Source organism: Sinohyriopsis cumingii, chromosome 1, assembly GCF_028554795.1.
Source record: "Sinohyriopsis cumingii isolate HCF-2022 chromosome 1, ASM2855479v2, whole genome shotgun sequence".
Taxonomy (NCBI): domain Eukaryota; kingdom Metazoa; phylum Mollusca; class Bivalvia; order Unionida; family Unionidae; genus Sinohyriopsis; species Sinohyriopsis cumingii.
In genome coordinates this window covers 144,628,573-144,650,501 of record NC_142961.1, presented here as the reverse complement: position 1 = coordinate 144,650,501, position 21,929 = coordinate 144,628,573, and the positions used below count along the sequence as shown (strand labels likewise).

Sequence of the window (21,929 nt, the reverse complement as noted above, 5' to 3'; positions counted from 1 at the left end):
TCATATCATCGGACCTGAAAAAGGCCAGGGCTGTAATTACTAGGTTAGGGATAGATGGACATCGGTATTTCATATACATGGTTATAAATCATTCTGCCACGCACATTAACGTTATAGCTCGAGGGGAATGTGGAAATGACCGAGCTGACACTCACCTTGGTGCCTGAAAAAAATCTGTATTCAGTACGTCCTCTTGATATCGTCGAAACCATTTTCTTTTTAATTTGACACATGCATTTCCTTTGCTTATTACATGTACGGCAATTAATCTGAACTGCAAATGTAGGTTTCAGGGACGAATCTGTCTTTTCTCAAATTCAAGTAATCTTATTGTAAAAGTCGGGGCATATGCTTGCGTTGGATCTACCAAGTTCTGTTGAACTTTTTACTCCGACTGCTTAAAACAATGCATAACATTCAGAATTATTCAAACAACTTTCTAGACAAATGAAAGACACAGACTGAATGCAATTAATACTGCAGAACAGTGGTTCCCAAACTGTGCTTGCGGCAGACCTTGGAGTTGGGGTATTCAGAGGAAGCCTAAAAGTACAACCATTATCATGTGTTGGTCAGCGAAGATTTTTTTTGTTTAAAGAAGGGGTCCTCGTACTCCAAAACATTGGAAACCAACGATTTAGTATATAGTGTTCGCCTGTCAGAAAGAGTATATGACTGAAATGGGGGTGGGGGGCACACTACTCATTGCTATTTCGATTGTTACGCAACTAATGGCAAAATTCCGACATGCTAATGTTTTATTTGACAAATCCATTGGATGTAAGATTGGGTCAAATTTGTACCATCTAAATACCCACCCCTATGAATATTAATGAGATTTGTGATGGCATTCGGCTATACACTGCGTTGCATTTTCAGTTGGGGAAAACACGTGACCATCTCACACTTTATGGCAAGTTGTAATATTTGTTAACTAACAACGAAATATAAATCAATCACTTTTTAATAATGACAAATACTTGATTTCAGCATTTGGGTAAGGTTCTGGTAGTTAGGTGAGTTTTTGCCCAATCAGGGTTAGGGGTTACTCAGGCAGTGAGGAAGGGTTTTGCCCAGTGAGTTTTAGGGTTTGAGTTAATCGGGCAGTTAAGATGGTTTGGGTCAAGTGGGGTTAGAGTTAGGATCAATCAGACAGTGAGGAAGGGGTTTGCCTATTGTCAGCATGGTGGAAATTGCATCATGTGTTACAAATATAGCTAAAGTTTCTATTTTTCAGTAGTAATAGCTCTTTCTTGTCTTTGTTAGTTCCATTTAGGTTCCTTTACATTCATTTTAGGATGTAACTAGTTTTTTGTAATTTGTTTCTGGCTCTTTTTTTGCTAGGCCCTGGCGTGCAATTTAACCTACATTTCCTTCTAGCCAGAAAGTCTACATCTTTCATTGCTAGTCAAGGTTCCGATATGATAACCTTATCTACACTTTGTCGGATCGAACAGATATGTTCGTGCTTTGTCCTAGCGACATCTATTGGATGTCGTGAGTTGCCTCTCTTCATATGTAATGCCAACTAACAAGTAACGTGGTGCATTGTAAATCGGCGGACAATGGTGGGGCAATTGACCTAAAAAGGATAGTTTGGATGTTTAACATCGAAAGTATGTCTGTGTACCAGAGGGAAGCCATTGCAGATGTATTTGAGTGAAAGGTATTTGTGCAAACATGGACCGGCAATGGAAATTTGCTTGCGAATCAGTCCACTCAAGTTGTGTGTTCCCTTTGTCTCGATTTTGTAAAAACGATTTTCAAATTTGTGTAACTTGCTTTGATTCGATTCGGTGGCTTGCCGCCGCATCCGATGAAACTCAAGCACTTGAAGCACAGAAATGTCTGCTCGATACGCCCGGGTGTAATTAAGGTTATCGCATTGGAACCTTGGATACCGAAGATGGAAAGACTAATCAACTGAGAAATTTGCTAGTACTGCTTAATCTCTAGTCATTTCCACAAGACAAGGTCAGACACATATCTAGAATTAGAAAACTTGTATTTCTTAAATATCACAATCATTTCTTATTCAGAAGTACAAAATCTTCCTTTAGAAAACCACCAGGGTCATTTGAATGTATAGTCTAAATTCACAAGAAAAACAATGACAGATTCTTTCGAAATTTACAGCAAATAAAAAAGATTGTTCTCTTAACAATGTTTTAGAGCCTTGTCATTCAGAAAAAAACAAAAAACTTAGCAATAGAAAAGGACAAAGACCTCAGTCACACTGGTCGTTATGTATCATAGAGGACAGACGGTATAATACTCGAAAGCAGGGCGAGAAGATCTCTCATAATAGCAGTATAGACATTGCGTGGTTTTCACAGCAGACAGGACGCTTTGAACAAAATACGTCTCCATGATGCGAATCCTTTAAAGACGGAATAGTTAAGTTATATAGGGATTCTGATGACCATGGCGCTACAATGGCTGTTTGACAGGTTTGTAAGTCATGTTTATTTTCCACGTTTCTTCTGACTTACCCTACACATTTTTTGGGGAGACAGGTGGCTTTTTTGACATTTATGTTGGGATGATAGATCAGAGCGCATTGTAATCTGATTAAAATCAGATCTCCACTTCCTACGTGAACATCTGACAGCTACCGCTTAGGGGTTAAGTTCTCTTGACCTCTGAATTAGCCAACGAAAATGAAGTTTTCAGAAATCTGAAAGTAAATCAAATGGTTTGGTACATATTGATGTTCTTCAGCCATACTGCCCAGTCTCACAAACGCGATGATTCAAGACTTCCTCTGATGGGCTGGTAAAATTAGGGACTATGGAAATAGTATAGGTCACAAGAACATGACCCCTAAGCGGCCGCTGTCAGATCTTTATTTACGATATGGGAATCTGATTTCAGAAACATAGCTCACCAGAACATGACCCCTGAGCGGTCGCTGTCAGATCTTTATGTACGACATAGAGATCTGATTTTAATCAGATCGGAGTTCGTTGCCAGTCAAGAAGTTGGTATTCGCCGAAACAACCCAGTGTCGGCATAGGATATTCGCTAACTACCGTGCCTTATGAGGCGCCGTAGCGGACAAAAGCTGGTCAAATCAGAACGTTGCTGTTGAAATTTTAGTGTAATATGTCCAGAATTGCAATTTCATGTGTTGTATCAAAACTGTTTGTCCTTAAAGTTCCATTTTCTGGGTCGAGATTTTACATTGTTTCTGTTGAATTAAACAGTAGTGGTTGAAAGTTATATTTTCTATGTCGATGTGTTAGATTGTGTCGTTTGAATTACACGACGGTGGTTGAAATTTTAATGTCATATGTCGAGAGTTTTAATTTTACACGAATCACATTGATTGTGCTGAAAGTTCCATTTCGTATGTTGAGTTTTCAGATTGTATCTGTTGAATGTGACACCGGTGATTGGACATTTTATTGTGCTTGTCAGAATTGTTATTTTTATCTGGTGAAATGATGTGTTGGTTTTCAACAAACATATTATATAATGTCCACTTTAACAATTCAAAATAATATCGAGTATTAAGATACATCATTCGTGTATTCAGTTATGAGGCGCCGTTACATTTCGTGCATTTACAGTTTGAAAGTTACCATTCACAGGTCGAGAATTCTATGAATTTCTTCGCACGAGGTCGCTCTCATGAACGGATCGCGTTATTTTTAAACAAAGAAGCTGCTTCTTGTTGCAGTGAAATTCAACAGATGACATCTAAATACTAGCCATATGAAATGGAACTTCCATCACAGTTACATATAACTTGTGAATTAGGGATTCTCAACATACGATAATTGAAATTTCAACCACCGCCGTGTAATTCAAAATATAAAATCGAAAATGGAACTTTAAAGACATCCAATTTGATCCACCACGTCATTTTGGATTTCTCGACATACGACATCGAAATATCAACTGCAACGTTCTCATTAGACCAGCTTTTGTCCGTTACGGTGCCTCATAGTGCCTAACAAACTTTAACGACCTGACATCGAGTCCTACCGGCATGAAATCAATAGCAACCCTCGCTGTGTCACAGAACAAAATACTTTATCGAAGGTATAATTGAGAGAGAGAGAGAGAGAGAGAGAGATTCCCCTCACGTCGACAATTATGAACAAGACTTGTGGATACTAGCGCGTCTATTTGTCAGTCCATAACCGATTTATCGGTGAAAAATAAACTAGATTTAAAATGCTGAAGGTTTAATGACTTAAGACGGTTACGACAATGTTGATGTGGGACATTTTTTATTTTTTTATTTTTTAATAACAGAGGTACACGTCTCTTCTCGTGTGAGTTATATTTGCCGGCTATTAATTTTCAATAAAACCCGTATGTTGCAAAGTTGAAGTTAGATATAAATGTGGATATGTTTTCACAATCTTTCCAGTGACCTATTTTTCGTCAGACTCGTTATATTTTCCTTCGTTTTCCAAAATTGCCATATTATTTTTACTTTTCTTCAATGTTGGTATGATGGAAATCATTTTTTGCTAGCTATAGGTTGAGCGGTTTCTATTTTGTCTTTTTATTTTATGTCCTGATGAAAAGATGAGTCTTTAAGAAGGTAGAGTAAAAATACACAAAAAAGACATTTAGGACGCGATTTCAGTTAGTTGACAATACTTAAGTCAAGTTCATGAAGGTAAATCCAGTAAGATTTAAAAATTTTCCAGCAAGTTACTTAAATTTCATACCATTTGTTCCCCAGTAATTTACAATATGTCTAGCTGTTATTTTAGATAAAATATCGATATTGCCCCCTACTTTCTCCACACATACTTTTAAACATTAAACTACTTTTTCACAAAGGGGTGCTGGAAAGACGGTTCTCACCTTTTATGAATATATGAAAAGTACATGCTTTGTTTGGTAGTATTTTGTTTATACATGGCCCGGTGAACTTCATGAAAATCGCTTAATACGTAGAGCAAGAAGCCTTCTTCTGTTAGTAAATAATGTACCTGATTAAATTATTGTAAATTCACTGATTTTTCTGACGATGCCGATCTTTATCTAGTCGGTCGGATACACCCACTATACAGTATAATCTGCCTGACCTGTTCAAACCCTAGCCTTATTACTACAGGAAGGTTGTTGACTGAAATTAAATAGGGCTCTAACGTTATTCAATTAGACGGGGCAACTCAGTTTCACATTCCCCCAATTACCCTGAAAATAATATCATTCGGAAAACAGACTGGCGGATAATTTTAGTGGGCGCTCAAACCAATTCATTGCGCTGTAGCTTTACATGAAATGACGGTATTTAAAGAGCATGTAACGAGGACTGGGTGTATTTACTGTTGAGTGAGTTTGGATGGAGAATTGCTCAAAGGTAACCCTAACGAGTTCGGGGGAAGGAGATTATTGTCTACTTAAATACAATTTTTTGTGCTGTCAGTCTATTATAGAGGCATGTACACATAATTAAATATCACTGCCAATATTGTTATCATTATTGATATATGGAAGAGCGGTGCTTAGTGTATTTTAAAACTGGGAGAAAACTTTGTAACAAGCATCCTACTCACGGCCGATGTTATGTAAACAACTCATATTGTTGGAACTATTCATTGACTTTATACCAACAATGTTTTGTTAAAATATGTACTATATCAGAAGGATATATACTGATATAAGTATCTCGAACAAAGAGGTACAACATACTCAAGACATTTGATTACTGTCGTGTCCGAAAGGCTGAAATTCGGGGGGGGGGGGGTGTGGGGGGTGGGCAAGAGCGCTCTTATTCGCTTAGTCCTCCATTACGTATAGTTATATCAACATGGGCTTTTCACTTAAAGATTGTGTTATATAGTTGTTCTTAAACTGAAAAGGTGCTGGTTTAGACGTCCAATATGGCAGCCACAATAGCCATCTTGACAATTTTGTTACTGCTACTCCTGAATGGAAATCCATATCTTGAAACTATTGTTAAATCTTCCCCTCCCAAATAGACGGCTATATCAGCATGTGGTATCCCCCCCCCCCCCGTATCCCTCTTATTATACCTAGATGTAATGGCGCCAGTCTTGCATCCAATATGGCTGTCACAACAACAGTCTTCAATATCGGTTTGTCATTACTGACCTTGAATGGATTATCATTATGACATGGGTTTCACCCAAACACTTTTAATTTCTACTTTTTCCTAAACGAAAATGGTGTCAGGCTAAAATCCGTTATGTGCACAACAGCAGCTGGTGTTATTTTTTTTCCCCCTTATGAATATCAGAGATGGTCTCAACTCTCTACCGTTAAAAGGACGAAATGGCATTGTCTTCTTATGTTGGGAATTCTTTTCGCTCAATAGTGCACCAGTCCATTTTTTTTTTTTTCTTCTATGAGATCTATAAACTGTCTTTATCAAACTACACTTATTTTGCTAGTCATGTAAGGCATGAAGGGTGTGTATAGGGGCTATTTAATTTAGTAGGGGGATATTTAATTTACTTATTTATTATAATGTATTTATTATTTTTTTCTTCAGAAATGTCCCCAGTCTAGTTAGGGTTCGAAAGATAAACGCCAGCAAGTGCTTTTATATTATATCGCTATGGTATATAATTAGGATGCTATGTTTAATATAGAAACCCTTTAGAAATCCGTCTTATGTACGTTGTTTTCCCTTTCAGCCTACATTGTGGTACTTTATTTCAGATTCTAATTACGTCATTTTTCGGAAAGATTAGATTAATTTATGTTTGCACTAACCCTAAAACCAGACGTATACAAACATATACTTTAGCTGGTTCCAGTGCTGGCTCGGGTGGGAGTCCAAAGTTTCCGCATTCCCCCTTCCGGCCAACCCCCCCCCCCCAACGTTTCCACACAAACGTACACTCAATCGTCACTTGAAATTTGACATTTTTTTTATATTCTTGCGCACGTTTATTTGGTGTTATACACACTATGAGAAAGCAGACACGCAGACGTTTTAGTGCCCTTTCCAGTAAAGTCAGGGCCCATTTTAAATTTTGGACACCGCCCCAGCACTGGACATGATCCGTGCCTGGGACTTTCTAAGAAACAATAAAGACAAAGTTTCATTGTTAACTGGTATAATAAAATACAGTGGTATATGAACATTTCAAATATATATCAGTCGAGATGCCAGCTCTTAAACTCGTCGGGATATGAAGTGCCCGGATATAGAGCGGAAGTAGTCCTACTAGAAACCGATGTTTCATGTAGGTGTGAGAATCACGCGGACTTAGGTCGTAAATAAATGAATAAATAGCTTAAAACACCGTGTCTTTGCGATGTCAGTTTTGCTGAAGTGTTGGTAGAAAACGGAGAATCAAACGAAGTACTGACAATACTTTCATCTCTTCACTCTGTGGAATAGTTGTACGCGATATGGAACTAACTGCGAAGTTAAAAGAAAGGAAACAAGACGAACTTCCCTTGAATGTCTGGACTTTGGTACGTATATATCTATCTATGAGAGAGAGAGAGAGAGAGAGGTCATCGGTTACTAACGCCTTCTACATAACGTGAATAACGTCAGACCATCTAATTAAAACTAGATCTCCACTGCATTTCCATTGGCTAATTCAGAAGTTGCCAGATCACGACTCCTAAGCGGTCGTTGTCAGTCAGATCATCACATAAGACAGTGGAGATTGATTTCAGTCAGATTACATTAAATAGATTAAGAACAGATGCAATGATGTATTTGTATATATCATGGAATATTTATTTTTTCATAAAACTTTAATTTAATTTCTGATATTATTTTAACATTTATTTATTTTGTTTTGAATCCGTATGTTAAAGTGGAAAACAACTTTATTTCGTTTTCCGCCAAGGCGGGTTACACTTCTGTTTGTCGGTCCTTTCGTGCATGAACTTTCAAAAGCACGCTTGCATCCACCGTTCCTATTTGATTTTCAAATTGACCGTTTAGTTTAATGCCGAGTGCCATCGGCAGCTGTTTCAAAGACTTGTAGCCCATTACAGGACAGGAATTAAATGCTCGCATTCTTGGACCTGTTAGTTAATTTTGAAAAATGCATATTGGAATTTCAGGCTTAGGCATCTAGATACTATTTTCCAATGGTACACGCTACGTTATTCGTTGTTGTTGTAGGGTTTAACGCCATTTTTCAGCACACGATAGGCTATACATGGCGGCTAGCATTATTGGTGGAGGAAGAAAGAACCACCGACCCACGATAAGCTACCGGCAAACTTTCTCACATACCCACATTGGCCGAATCCGAGACTCGAACCCACGCAGAAAGAGGTGAGATGGCAGTGATCCATAACGGAGAGCGCTTTAGACCACTCGGCCACTCGCCCCCCCCCCCCCGTTATTCGTAAAACTCCTTAAAGTATAAACATGTGAACTCAGCTTAAGCATGTGCATACAAATTCCGAAAGGTAAATAAAGATCGTGTTGGCATTAACTAAATTACCGCAATATTGATGTTTATCGCGTATGTTACTTCCGAAGCATATATCTACCTACGGATAATACAACAGTGCACTCTGGCACATACAGTTTATTTTTTTTTACGAGGAACAACGATATAAATTTGGCACCTAGCTATTTTATTCACTGATTTGAAAATATTTTTTTTCTTCTGATATCATCTTCAGTTATCTGGGTCCACACTAGGGTGCAATCCAGGCAAAATAATTTCCCGGTACCAGTCATTTTGCCCAAATACGCAGAGAAAGCGAAGTTTATATCTCATTTATCTATCCCCGGCCCCCAACCCTTTCTTTTTTTTATTTTTAGGTCAGTGGATGCTGTCGTTTTCTTAATATCAATGATTATGTTGTTGTTGATGTTGTTTTGTTAAGAGAACAGTGTAAAACGGTTTAAAATCCTTGTTTATTGCTTTTGGTCAATTAAATGGATTGTACATAACTGCAATTGGGTTTCAATCGACGAGACTCCATCCGAAAATTTATACGTAAAGCTTGAATAAGTGGGTGATTTTCCGTGTATTTCTAGAATATAACCCTTTGGAGATTCCGTATATCAATCTGTATAAAAAAAAAAGTAGGAAGAAAAAGGACTTTCACCTCGAAATCTACCAACGGATGTCAACCATATCTTATTTTCGAGGTTCCTTTCTTTAGCAGTAACAAGGTAGTTCAACAGTTTTTATGAATCAAAGCAACGTAACAATAATTATAATATTGTAAATAATTATTTAAGTTTACATGTGTTTCTTGTTTTTCTTACTAATAAAAGCTAAGTAATACGGTTGTTTTAAGACATTTAAAAAAATTTCCCACCACTTTGCCCTATTCTGTCGATGTGAGAGGTGGGGGAGAGAACAGTTGCTTTGTCCAAATGCTGCAGTCAAGGGTGGATCCTGTTGGGTGAAATTGTTACTTCGTCTTCTCTGATAACATATTCTACTGGTGTTTATATAGGACGGTGGACTGCATATATTTGTGTTACATATTAGCCGACTATGCACTTGCAGTGAAATCGGTTGACCCTAATATGTCTATGTTCATTCCTTGAGAAGCTGATTGTTTCGTGAACGTTTCATAGTCCAAAAATACAAGCTTGGATGTGTGTATACATCATACTTAATTTATAAACAAGACAAGCAATTCAGCTTTACATGAAAGTGTCGTTTTGTTTTTAAAGATCTAAGGGTCACGAACGAGGATAGGATATTCGATGTTTTATTTTCCGTTGAATGTCGTCCGTCCGTTGGGACAAGTTTGTTATCGCTACTACTCCTAAACTACTTGGAGAATTGCCACGAAACTTTATACACACACTGACCCCACTGTCTAATTGGTCCTAAATGAAGATGGTGCTGCTCGGACATCCGATATGTTGCGGCTTATTTCAAATGATTGAAAATCTTGTTGTCGCTTAATCATTTGAAATGCACTGCTATATAAACATCGGGTTTCACTAAAACACGACTTGTTATATCTAGTTCGTCGTTAACGAAATGGTGCTGGTCTGACGTTCACTATTTCTGCCATGGCAGCCATCTCGAAAATCTTTTTTTCGATACTCCGCTTCAATGGTCGGTCACATCAATAAGCTAAAGGTGGCGCTCTACTGTTTCGTATATTGCATTTTGTTGATTTTTAAAGCAAACAAATTTCCCAGGTTTATCTCACTGATCATCCTGTGTATTTAAGTTAGACTCTATCCTGGGTATTTAATTAGGACCTTGTGTATCCTGGGTATTTAATTAGGACCTTGTGTATCCTGGGTATTTAATTAAGACTTTGTGTCTTCTGTGTATTTAATTAAAACCTTGTGTATCCTGGGTATTTAAATAAGACCTTGTGTATCCTGGGTATTTAATTAGGACCTTGTGTATCCTGGGTATGTAATTAAGACTTTGTTTATCCAGTGTATTTAATTAAGACCTTGTGTATCGTAGTCATTTAATTAAGACCTTGTGTATCCTAGGTATTTAATTAGGACCTTGTGTATCCTAGGTATTTAATTAAGACTGTGTATCCTGGGTATTTAATTAAGACCTTGTGTATCCTGGGTATTTAATTATGACCTTGTGTATCCTGGGTATTTAATTAAGACTTTGTGTCTCCTGTGTATTTAATTAAAACCTTGTGTATCCTGGGTATTTAATTAGGACCTTGTGTATCCTTGGTATTTAATTAAGACCTTGTGTATCCTGGGTATTTAATTAGGACCTTGTGTGTCATGGGTATTTAATTACGACCTTGTGTATCGTAGTTATTTAATTAAGACCTTGTGTATCCTGGGTATAGTTAAAAGATCTTTTATTTCCCTTTAGTTTGGTTCACGGTTCATGGGTGTAATTTGGTTTATTTTAGATTATACAGCTTGTCCTTACTTTAGATGTGCACGTATCAAAACCTGTTAGCTCCTCCTGGTCATTTTCACTTCATGGACTTCAGAGGTAAATTGTAAACAAAAAGAGCCGATAATTTTTTAATATACTTTATATTTATTTTGTAATTCTTGTATTGTACTTTCAAAAGTTGGTATTGTCCAGCCTAGCAAAATTCGTTTTATCTATTTTAATAACTGCTAAAAATAGTGTACTTTAAACTAATTCAGGTTGATCTTTTCGAGCACAAAGTAGCATTACTTTATTTGTTGTGTAGGATATATGAGACGTTCTCCTCTGATGTGATTTGCTGTTCTGTTTGTTTCATTCAAAGCCATCTACGTTGGTAGAAAATAACTTCTGCTTTGTTCATGGTGATTTACAAAAAATAAATTGTTTATAATTAAAGCGATGAAATAGCGATTAGAGTCAGACATTTGAATAATAATAATAATAATAATAACAACAAAAACAATAACATCACATTGTAATCGTTTTGTACGTTTTCAACAGGGAAAGTTTTATATCAAATTCGTTAACAGGTGTATACCTCATGGACACCAGACATGTTTTATTTCAATGGACCCTATGTTCAGGTTTTATATTCAGTATGCTTTACCAGAATGTATCAGTGATGTGTCAGACATATGACCGTTCTTTTAATTGTTGATCAAAGGGCCACTTTTGTATTCTAAACTCCCTATATATTGCGCCACTAGTGCATTCCGAACTTCTTATCCAGTACCATACAAGGAACTCTTTTCTTCCAGACTTATTTACAAAAAGGAGATTAAAAATTTGAAGAACCTCACAATTATCTACACACATAGACGGCTCTGTATCAAGAACCTGTATTATATACACACATACACGGCTCTGTATCAAGAACCTATATTATATACACACATACACGGCACGGTATCTCATAAACCTCAATTATATACACAAACACGCTACAGTATCTCAAAATCCTCAATTATATACACAAACACGCCACAGTATCGCAAAAACCTGAATTTATATACACAAATACACGGCGTTGTATCTGAACAACCTTGAGGATATTGACAAATACACGACGTTGTTAGTTTTAAAACATTTACTCGTGAGTTTCTAGATTGGATAATTAAAAGTAAGGTGGCATTATAAAGGTAAAATATCAAGAATAGGGATGTTAACTAGAGTCTTGTATAGTATGCCCAGTTAGCGTTACCGACTGTGGACTTGTATCTTATGCCTTGTTAATGTTACCGACAGGGCCTAGTATAGTATGCATAGTTAACGTTACCGACTGAGGACTTGTATCTTATGCCTTGTTAACGTTACCGACTGGGGGCTTGTATAGTATGCATAGTTAACGTTACATACTGAGGACTTGTATCTTATGCCTTGTTAACGTTACCGACTGAGGACCTGTATAGTATGTCCAGTTAATGTTACCGACAGGGGACTAGTATATTCTGTACAGTTAACGTTACAGACTGAGGACTTGTATCTTATGCCTTGTTAACGTTACCGACTGAGGACCTGTATAGTATGTCCAGTTAATGTTACCGACAGGGGACTAGTATATTCTGTACAGTTAACGTTACAGACTGAGGACTTGTATCTTATGCCTTGTTAACGTTACCGACTGAGGACCTGTATAGTATGTCCAGTTAATGTTACCGACAGGGGACTAGTATATTATGCACAGTTAACGTTACAGACTGAGGACTTGTATCTTATGCCTTGTTAACGTTGCCGACTGGGGGCTTGTATATTATGCCTAGTTAACTCTACCGGCTGGGGACTTTTATCTTATGGCTAGTTAACGTTACCGTGTTGAATTTTGATAGCTTGATAATTTCACCTTGCTTTTTATTATCACAAATATGTGCATATCACATTTGATCTCCCGGAAAAATATGTATTCCGCTTATTTTTGGATTTGGATATTGGAATGGTTATTTTAAAATATTACAGAAGAACGTGTTTGTAAATTTGATATCATTTTTACATTTTCACTTACATTTTACCAGTCAATTATTAAACGGTGTCTGAAAATTAGACATTTGTTAAGCCTTGGTGGAAAATTCCCTTTGCCTGATGTTTTTCAGGTTAATGATCAAAAGCTGATCGAAGAATTGATTCTTTTCACAGTGTCGCTTAAGGTTTAAAGGGTTTATTTCCACGCCATGTTGGGAGGCATTAATCATTCGTTACGAATATCACTTCATAATGAAGCAGACTTTTGGATTTCTGGCGTCGACGTGCTTGATGTTTAACCATATCACGAGCAATAATCCTAAATGTCAGAAACTGAATCTGCATCTCTGTATAAAATCAGTTTTTGTTGGAAAGCCGGCTTTTTCCCCATATATTTTGTCATTTAAATTCAATAACGCACACAGTCCGTTTGTGATTGAAGGCCACTGGAGGCATATATAACCTAAATAACTGTCGGAGAGGCCCATATTATTCCCAGATACATTCAAAGTTTCCAGCAATTGATTCAAATCACTCTTGTTCACTTCAGCCTTAATTGCATCCTGGATTTCAATGGCTCTCGCGGGACGAAAACAAAAGCATTAGCAATCGGCCTCCAACGTTTATTACAGTCCGAACTTCAAAGCAAGCAGACCCCAAGAGTATAGATACACATTCTGTTACGCATGCGTCAAATTTACTCGGGGAGAGCTCAATGAATGATAAGGTCCAATCCACCCCAAGCAGCTAATAATGATGTATTTCCATTTCCTTAATTACACTAGGTATAAGACCTTTGCTATATACATAGGTACCGCAACCGCAATAACTGCAAGTTACGACTGCTAATGGATATCACTTCTAAAGTAGGTCAGATAATAAACAAATGTTGGGAAGCATGTGGCCTAGAAAAAATTGTTGATTTCATTATTTTATATAGTATTAGAAAGTATGGTATATATATATATATATATATATATATATATATATATATATATATATATATATATATATATATATTCCCTTAATAGTGAAATGATTTCCGAAAAGTTTATTTCCTTATGCAGCACACTTATCCAGACAGCATATTCCATTATTCCATATCTGTGTTTCCTTTGCATTAAATAAAAAAAAATCAGTCGGGTTTTATGTTAAAATTTAATAGCGTTTCAGTAAATTGTATCTCGTTTTACGGTATTAGTATTGACATTGTTAATATCTACATGAGTATTTGCTCTTAGAAACATGATCATTACGTTTTTTTTTTATGGGCAGGCCATAATAAAGAATACGGAAATCATTACGTATTTATAGACTGGCCACGATAAAGTATATCGATACGTATTTATAGACAGGTCACGATAAAGAATACGCAATGGAGGGAGACTATTGTTCTTTTCCCCCCAGAAAGTTTAGATAATAATCAAGTAATCATTATAGATAAAACAAAAATAGCCGCAAGTATATTTATTATTCCAGTGATGAGGATTTCGTACAGATTATTCATTTTGGTAACACTTTGTATAGTAGGGTTTATGAGAAGTTTTAGAAAACATTTTAAAAATTTGTTTAGCCCGTGGTCCAAAAGTGGGCCGATACCCATAATTACAATCAAAACTTTCAACAGCTTTGTCACGACAGTTTCACAGAACTCTTGGTCCCTGCCGGGGCGTACCTTTTAACCAAGTTTTGATAAAGCTGGACACACAAAGATTGGTCGTTTCTTATATTCTAATTCAAATTGTGATTACTCAATTACAACTAAGGAAACGCCCGTTTTCCACTTTCAGAATACTAATTATTAGTATCTCAGTCCATTACTTTACGCCCTATTTCATTACTACTTACATAATCTAGTTGGCGCCACCAAAGTAATTCTTGATATTACGTGCCATGCAACCTAAGTGACTAAACTGAGATGCTGATAAATAGTACTAATATGGAATTAGTACTTTTTATCAGCATCTCAATTTAGTCACGTAGGTGGTTCTTTTTCTTTGAGGGAATCTCGTATTTTCTTACTTCTGCTTTCCTGTATCGGCAGTGTCCATGTATGTAATACCACTCTGTCCATATTATCATCAAAAATAACGTTCCTTTGACAGGAATTTTGGAGATTTTATTTGTTCAGCTGCATTTTCTGCTAGTTGATGAAATTAAAAATTGATTTGTTGCTTGCCTCACTGTATGGAACTTTTGGCCTTTTCTTGGCTGTGATTGCACTTTTGTGATTAATATTCCCTTTAGTTTCGTTATCGGGCTGTATTCCCATTTAGAATTGCATTGTAAATATACAGAATTGATTCTTGTCATCGTTTGTATGGGTTTTACTGTCATTCCTGTCATTTTTGACGAGCCATACGAGGACTGGTATTGTGTTGGACAACTCAACACCCTGAACGTTTCCTTTGGCTTTGAATGCTTAGCGCATCTATAAAATCGGGACTTTCTACGGTTGGGTTTATTTTGTTGGTACTAATTTTTGGACAAGTAAGGTTGTAACTGATATTTTACAGTCTGGAGCCAGAAATCTTTTATCCATGATGGGCTTGCCAGCTGTGGCACTGATTCGTAATTAAGGACAACCAATCTTGTGCATGTGCCTGTTCGTTCCCCATTAAATACATGATCTAGTTGGTACGGTTGGCTTGTCTGCTGACTCGCAATGACAGGGTGCAGCGGATACTGGATATTGAATTTTTAAAAACATTTTTGTTGTTTGTTTTTTTTGGTAATTAAGATAAAACACTGAAAGCAATATCTTAACCAAAAATGGACAAACTGCACAAAAAAGTATGTCAACTGCCATCTTGGATTGTCGTAGAACAGACAGAATTAGTTATACCATACCTCACCCCCACAAAAGTTTATTTATTTCAATACACGTATGCAGATAAGCAATTATGTTCCAGGCCTTGTTGGTATCACTGGTGTAATCAGCCGCTTCTGGGTACCGTCCGTATTCGCCTGTAAGTCGGATCCAACTACAAATTGCAGGTCATGAGACCCAAATCTTGCCGGAACAAGCGACATATACCCTTGTCTGCTATCGTACTATCAACGCCAGATCATGGTCCATGTTGTTTGCTGTTGGACCGGACTAATAAGCGAGTATAGACGGTAGGCGAGGCTTAGATACAAACTCGTTTTTAGATAAATTGACAGAGGCGAAGTGACCAGTCTTGGATGTCCTGTACTTTTGTTATTTCATCAAAAAAACACCATTCATTAAAGGAGGCGTGGAATACTACTCCATGTTTTGTTTGGGGCATTTTTTTTTTTTAAATCGACTACCAAAACTAAATATATCATATGTACTCGCTTGTAGCACAAGGCAAACAGCCGTCGCATAATGCGTTGGTAGATCAGGCTCTGTGCAGTTTGCTAGGAGTAATCAGTAGACAAATTAACATAGACCCAGTCTGTAGGCACATTACGATACGGCAGGCCAGGATCTTTGTTAATTGCATTTTGACTCGACCTTTAAGCGATTATATATGGTAGGTCATTGTATTCCTGACCTCGCTACATTGGAGACTGTTATTTAAATTAGACTGGTGTTTCTTTAGTTCTGATATCATAGAGCTGAAGAACTTGAGGTATGGCCTGTCGTTAGTAGTTGGTCGCTCGTCCGTCCGTGAGCACAGGTTGTTGTTGCTACTTCTCCTAAACTACTTGGACGATCGCCATGAAAGTTTCATCCACTTTCGTACCATATTCTACTTGGTGATAAATAAAAGTGGTGCTGCACCGACTTCCATCATGGCCGCCACAGCAGCCATCTTTAAAATAGTTATCGCTACTTCTTCTGCACATTTTCTTTGCGGCAATCTCGAGGTTCATCTGGAAAATTTTGTTATCGTTACTCATGAGTGTCTGGTCATATTAACACTGGATTTCACTTAAAAGGTGGGGGTCCCGAGTGGCCGAGTGGTCTAAAGCGCTAACCGTTACGGACCACTGCCATCTCACCTTTGTCTGCGTGGGTTCGAGTCTCAGATGTGGGTATGTGAGAAAGCTTGCCAGTGGGTCGGTGGTTCTTTCCAGAGTTTTTCCGGGTTCTTCCTCCACCAGTAATACTGGTCGCCATGTATAGCCTATCTTGTGCTGAAAAATGGCGTTAAACCCCACAACAACACTTAAAAGGAATTGTATTACCTCTAATTGGTCGTAAATAAAAGATGACAATCTGACATCGGATATGTCCACCACAGCAGTTAATTTAATTATTTTGATATCGCAGAATAATACCTTATTTAGTTTCAATATTAAGAAGTTAAAAGGAACAGATGATCTTATCTTGAGTTCCTGAAAATTGTTTTAAGAAGGGAAATCGCCAGTCCCTTGGAGGGACCATTGTTCTACTTTTAATATCAGCATAATCTTTAGGGAAAAAAATCTTGATATCCTTAAGTTACCTGTGTTTTCTATTCCATTGGGATATTGCACATTTTGGTGAAAATAATGCTGTGACATTGAGAACAAGCCTTATCAATAGTGGGACCACTAGTGATTATGTGATTATGTAGAACAACATGAATCATTACCGACATAGTGGTACATACATACATAGAAAGACATACATACATACATACATACATACATACATGCAGACAGACAGACAGACACATATATCCAAAAACAGGTCTATGATACATTAATATTGTTAATGATTGAGATTAAGTAATTTTGTATAAATAAAAGGTTGAAGTCAATATTCGTAACGGTATTGAACATTAATATATACATGCATTTACCGTAAGGCTTGGCTGATGTTTTCAGTGTGATATTTAATATTTCAAGTACATTCTGTAAATTACATCTTCACTGCGTCATAACTTGTAATACAGTATAATGCAAAACGTGATCAAATTCGGACATGAGCGATTGAGATAACTAGAAAACATCCTTGAGTTGAAAGCATTTAATGTCCACAACACTTATGTTTCATCATTCCGCAAGAAGTATTCTGTTTAAAGTAAACCACCGGCCTTGTGTGAATAACGTAACTGTTTTCAGCTTCTTTCACCAATGTCCCCAAAAGAATATGTTCAGTTTATACATCTTAATTTGACTGTACTCTTCGTTTATATAAAAAAAAATCATTATTCTTTTACACATCTATGACAAAACTATTCTATATTAATACTCTACATATTAAATAAAATCATTAATCATTTATCACCACCAATGTTTTCCTTATTAGATAAGCTCCGTTTTCTAGTTTCTTAAAGACACAATGATACAGGAGATAGGGAAATAAACAGACCAGTTTTCGTTTAGCGTAACATTAAAAGACCAGTCAAAGCCCAAATATATCATTTCAGTCACGTGCTCCAAGTCCTTTTTTATTTTTAAGGGATCGTAGTTAACTCAGTTTAAACTATAACTTGATGGCACTGCATGGCTGTAAAAATGAACAGTATGATCAAATGTTCACTTAAAAATATCTTTTACTCTGAACGTTGCTGTTCACGAGAATTACTTGTTTAATGAATTTTGCTGACCACAAGAATTACTCTTGTAGTTTAATTAATGTTGCTGACCACAAGAATTGCTCTTGTAGTTTAGTGAATGTGGCTGACAAAAAGAATTGCCTTTGTAGTTTAGTGAATGTTGCTGACAAAAAGAATTGCTCTTGTAGTTTAGTGAATGTTGCCGACCACAAGAATTACTCCTGTAGTTTAGTGAATGTAGCCGACACATGAATTGCTCTTGTAGTTTAGTGAATGTGGCTGACAAAAAGAATTGCTCTTGTAGTTTAGTGAATGTTGCTCACCACAAGAATTGCTCTTGTAGTTTAGTGAATGTTGCTGACACATGAATTGCTCTTGTAGTTTAGTGAATGTGGCTGACACATGAATTGCTCTTGTAGTTTAGTGAATGTGGCTGACACATGTCGTGATGAATTGCTCTTGTAGTTTAGTGAATGTTGCTGACACATGAATTGCTCTTGTAGTTTAGTGAATGTGGCTGACACATGAATTGCTCTTGTAGTTTAGTGAATGTTGCTGACACATGAATTGCTCTTGTAGTTTAGTGAATGTGGCTGACACATGAATTGCTCTTGTAGTTTAGTGAATGTGGCTGACAAAAAGAATTACTCTTGTAGTTTAGTGAATGTTGCCGACCACAAGAATTACTCTTGTAGTTTAGTGAATGTTGCCGACACATGAATTGCTCTTGTAGTTTAGTGAATGTGGCTGACAAAGAATTGCTCTTGTAGTTTAGTGAATGTTGCCGACCACAAGAATTACTCCTGTAGTTTAGTGAATGTAGCCGACACATGAATTGCTCTTGCAGTTTAGTGAATGTGGCTGACAAAAAGAATTGCTTTTGTAGTTTAGTGAATGTTGCTCACCACAAGAATTGCTCTTGTAGTTTAGTGAATGTTGCTGACACATGAATTGCTCTTGTAGTTTAGTGAATGTGGCTGACACATGAATTGCTCTTGTAGTTTAGTGAATGTTGCTGACACATGAATTGCTCTTGTAGTTTAGTGAATGTGGCTGACAAAAAGAATTGCTCTTGTAGTTTAGTGAATGTTGCTCACCACAAGAATTACTCTTGTAGTTTAGTGAATGTTGCTGACACTTGAATTGCTCTTGTAGTTTAGTGAATGTGGCTGACAATGAATTGCTCTTGTAGTTTAGTGAATGTGGCTGACAAAAAGAATTGTTCTTTTAGTTTAGTGAATGTTGCCGACCACAAGAATTACTCTTGTAGTTTAATGAATGTTGCTGACCATTTCCTCCATTCTAGTACTGTTACACATACTCCTGATAAACAATCTTTAAACTTTCAACATATACTTTTGCCGATTTTCTATATATAAAGAAGTCTCAATGAGCGGTTTTCCTTGTCAGTAATCTGATATTACTACATGTTCTCGCGTTGTTCATGTATTAGGAAATTACAAAGTTCGATTCATGCAATTTCCTTTCTGAGCGATACATCTTGTATGGACGGAGAGTTAATGACATTTCTGTTATAAATCTGTCAGCACTACACCAATCTGATAAAGAAGAGAACTTGTATCCATAAAAGAAATTAAAATAAATGAATTCAGGTCTCATTTTTCCGTCGTATCTCGACGTTCTCGCATATTAGACTCGCAGCCCCCGTCCTGACTGACAGCAAGATGAGGGCGATTGTTGTTGCGGTTGTGGGTTTGATGCCATTCTTCAGTACATGACAGGCTATACATGGCAGCCAGTATTTTTGGTTGAGAAAGAACCTGGAAAACTCCCGCAAGAACCAATGACCCATGGGAAGCTATTGGCAAGCTTTCTCACTTACCAATACCCACATTCGCCGAGGTAGAGGCTCGAACCCATGCGGATACAGGTGAGATGTCTGTGATCTGTAAATGCGAGCGTGTTATTTCTGTATTAACAAGCTGGAGCCATTCATACATGTACGAATTAAGATTTTATCTTGGCGTGTGTTTATAATTAGTGTTTGTTTTGTGAAGTTGTTTTTGCCCTTGACAAAGAGCTTGTTTAGGTCGATCGATCACACACACACACACACATACATATATATATATATATATATATATATATATATATATATATATATATATATATATATATATACCTTACATATATAATTGTACATATATACATACATACACACACACACATACATACATGCATAATTTATACATACATACATACATACATACATACATACATACATATTAAAGTAATATATAGAGAACTAGGACTATTACCGTTAGAAATATTTGTCAAAACCTAAATGGCGAATTTGTTCGTTAGACTATTACGAGAAAAGTCGTCAATATTTTGATTTCTTTATAGGTTAACGATATAGAACTAAGTCTTTTGCAGCGTAACGAATCTTGCCCTGGAAGTTCACTCTTTGAAATCAATTCAACAGCATTTTAACAAATCAGTTTTTGCAATCTTGTGATTGGTTTATCTGCAATTCATCTAAATAACATTTAGAACATTATACACTGCGTAGACCTTTATTTTACACTTTCAACACATTTATCAATTATCGTCCACCCCCCACAACAAAAATCCTCATGAGTAATCATTACATACATAGAATATGGAAAATGGTAAATTATGTGAATTGTTTTCTAAATGAAGCTGGAGACGAGATGCGTTATCTTTGGAGGTGTGATTAATCTTAAACAAAAAATATGTATATGGAGCCGTATTATTACATATATCCTGACGCATATAAATTTGAATTGTTGTTTAATTCAATAAATGTAACGTTCTAAGTAATGTTTATATCTGTGTGTGTGTGTGTGTGTGTGTGTGTGTGTGTGTGTGATTTGGATCTTTAACAAGTTTTCAATCATATCACTACGATGTCTACAGTGTGGCAGTGTATAGTGATGAAATCAAGTATTTTTCTTTATTAAAAAGTGATTGATTTATATTTCGTTGTTAGTTAACGAATATTACAGCTTGCTATAAAGTCTGAGATGGTCACGTGTTTTCCCCAACTGAAAATGCAAAGCAGTGTATAGCGAATGTTACGGCGCGTGTACTGAAAATCTACTTTGGTGGCGCTCTACAGTTTCCTATTTTGCATAGGGTTAGGATTTTAAAGAAAAAGAATTTCCCCGGCTTTCCTCACTGGCTATGCTGGCTATTTAAAAAATACCTTGTATATCTTAGGTATAATTCAAAGAACCTTTAATTCCCTTTATTTTGCTGTATGATTGATGGGTGTATAATGGGTTACAGAGTATACAGCTTGGCCTTATTCCAGATGTGCACCTTTCAAAAACTGCTAGCTCCACTTGGTCATTTTCACTTCCTGAACTTCAGAGGTAAATTGTATAAAAAAAAGAGCCAATAACTTTTTTTTTACATTTTATATATTTGGTAATTCATTCATTGCACTTTCAGAAGCTGTTATTGTCTAGTCTGGAAAAATTAATTTTCGCTATTTTAATAGCTGCTATGGATGCTGCTATGGATAGTGTACTTTAGACTAATTCAGGCTGGTGTTTTAGCACAAGGGATCAGTCATTTTAGTTAGCAGTGTGTTTAAATCATGTACAGTTTCCAAAAGTACAATATCCAAATAAATATCATCCACATTACATTAAAGGAGACTAGAAATCAAAATTTTCCTTCTACGTATGTAATTCTCTACAGATTTTAATTC

At 36.5% G+C, this 21,929-nt stretch overlaps 1 protein-coding gene across 5 annotated transcripts in view; it reads left to right on the top strand.

The window, feature by feature from the left end:
• Positions 1 to 21,929, top strand: part of LOC149808077 (tetraspanin-9-like) — a 148,818-nt gene that overhangs the window by 10,132 nt on the left and 116,757 nt on the right. For 4 of the 5 annotated variants that reach the window (XR_016423969.1, XR_016423974.1, XR_016423971.1 and 1 more), the window contains exon 1: positions 7,149 to 7,419. The exons of the other annotated variant lie outside the window; for it this stretch is intronic. Coding sequence is in view for 1 of the 4 variants with exons in the window: in XM_089973350.1 (XP_089829476.1) it covers positions 7,354 to 7,419 (66 nt within the window). In the remaining 3 variants the exon portion in view is untranslated. Of the gene's footprint in view, positions 1 to 7,148; positions 7,420 to 21,929 lie in introns of those variants that run through there. 5 annotated transcript variants of the gene reach the window in all.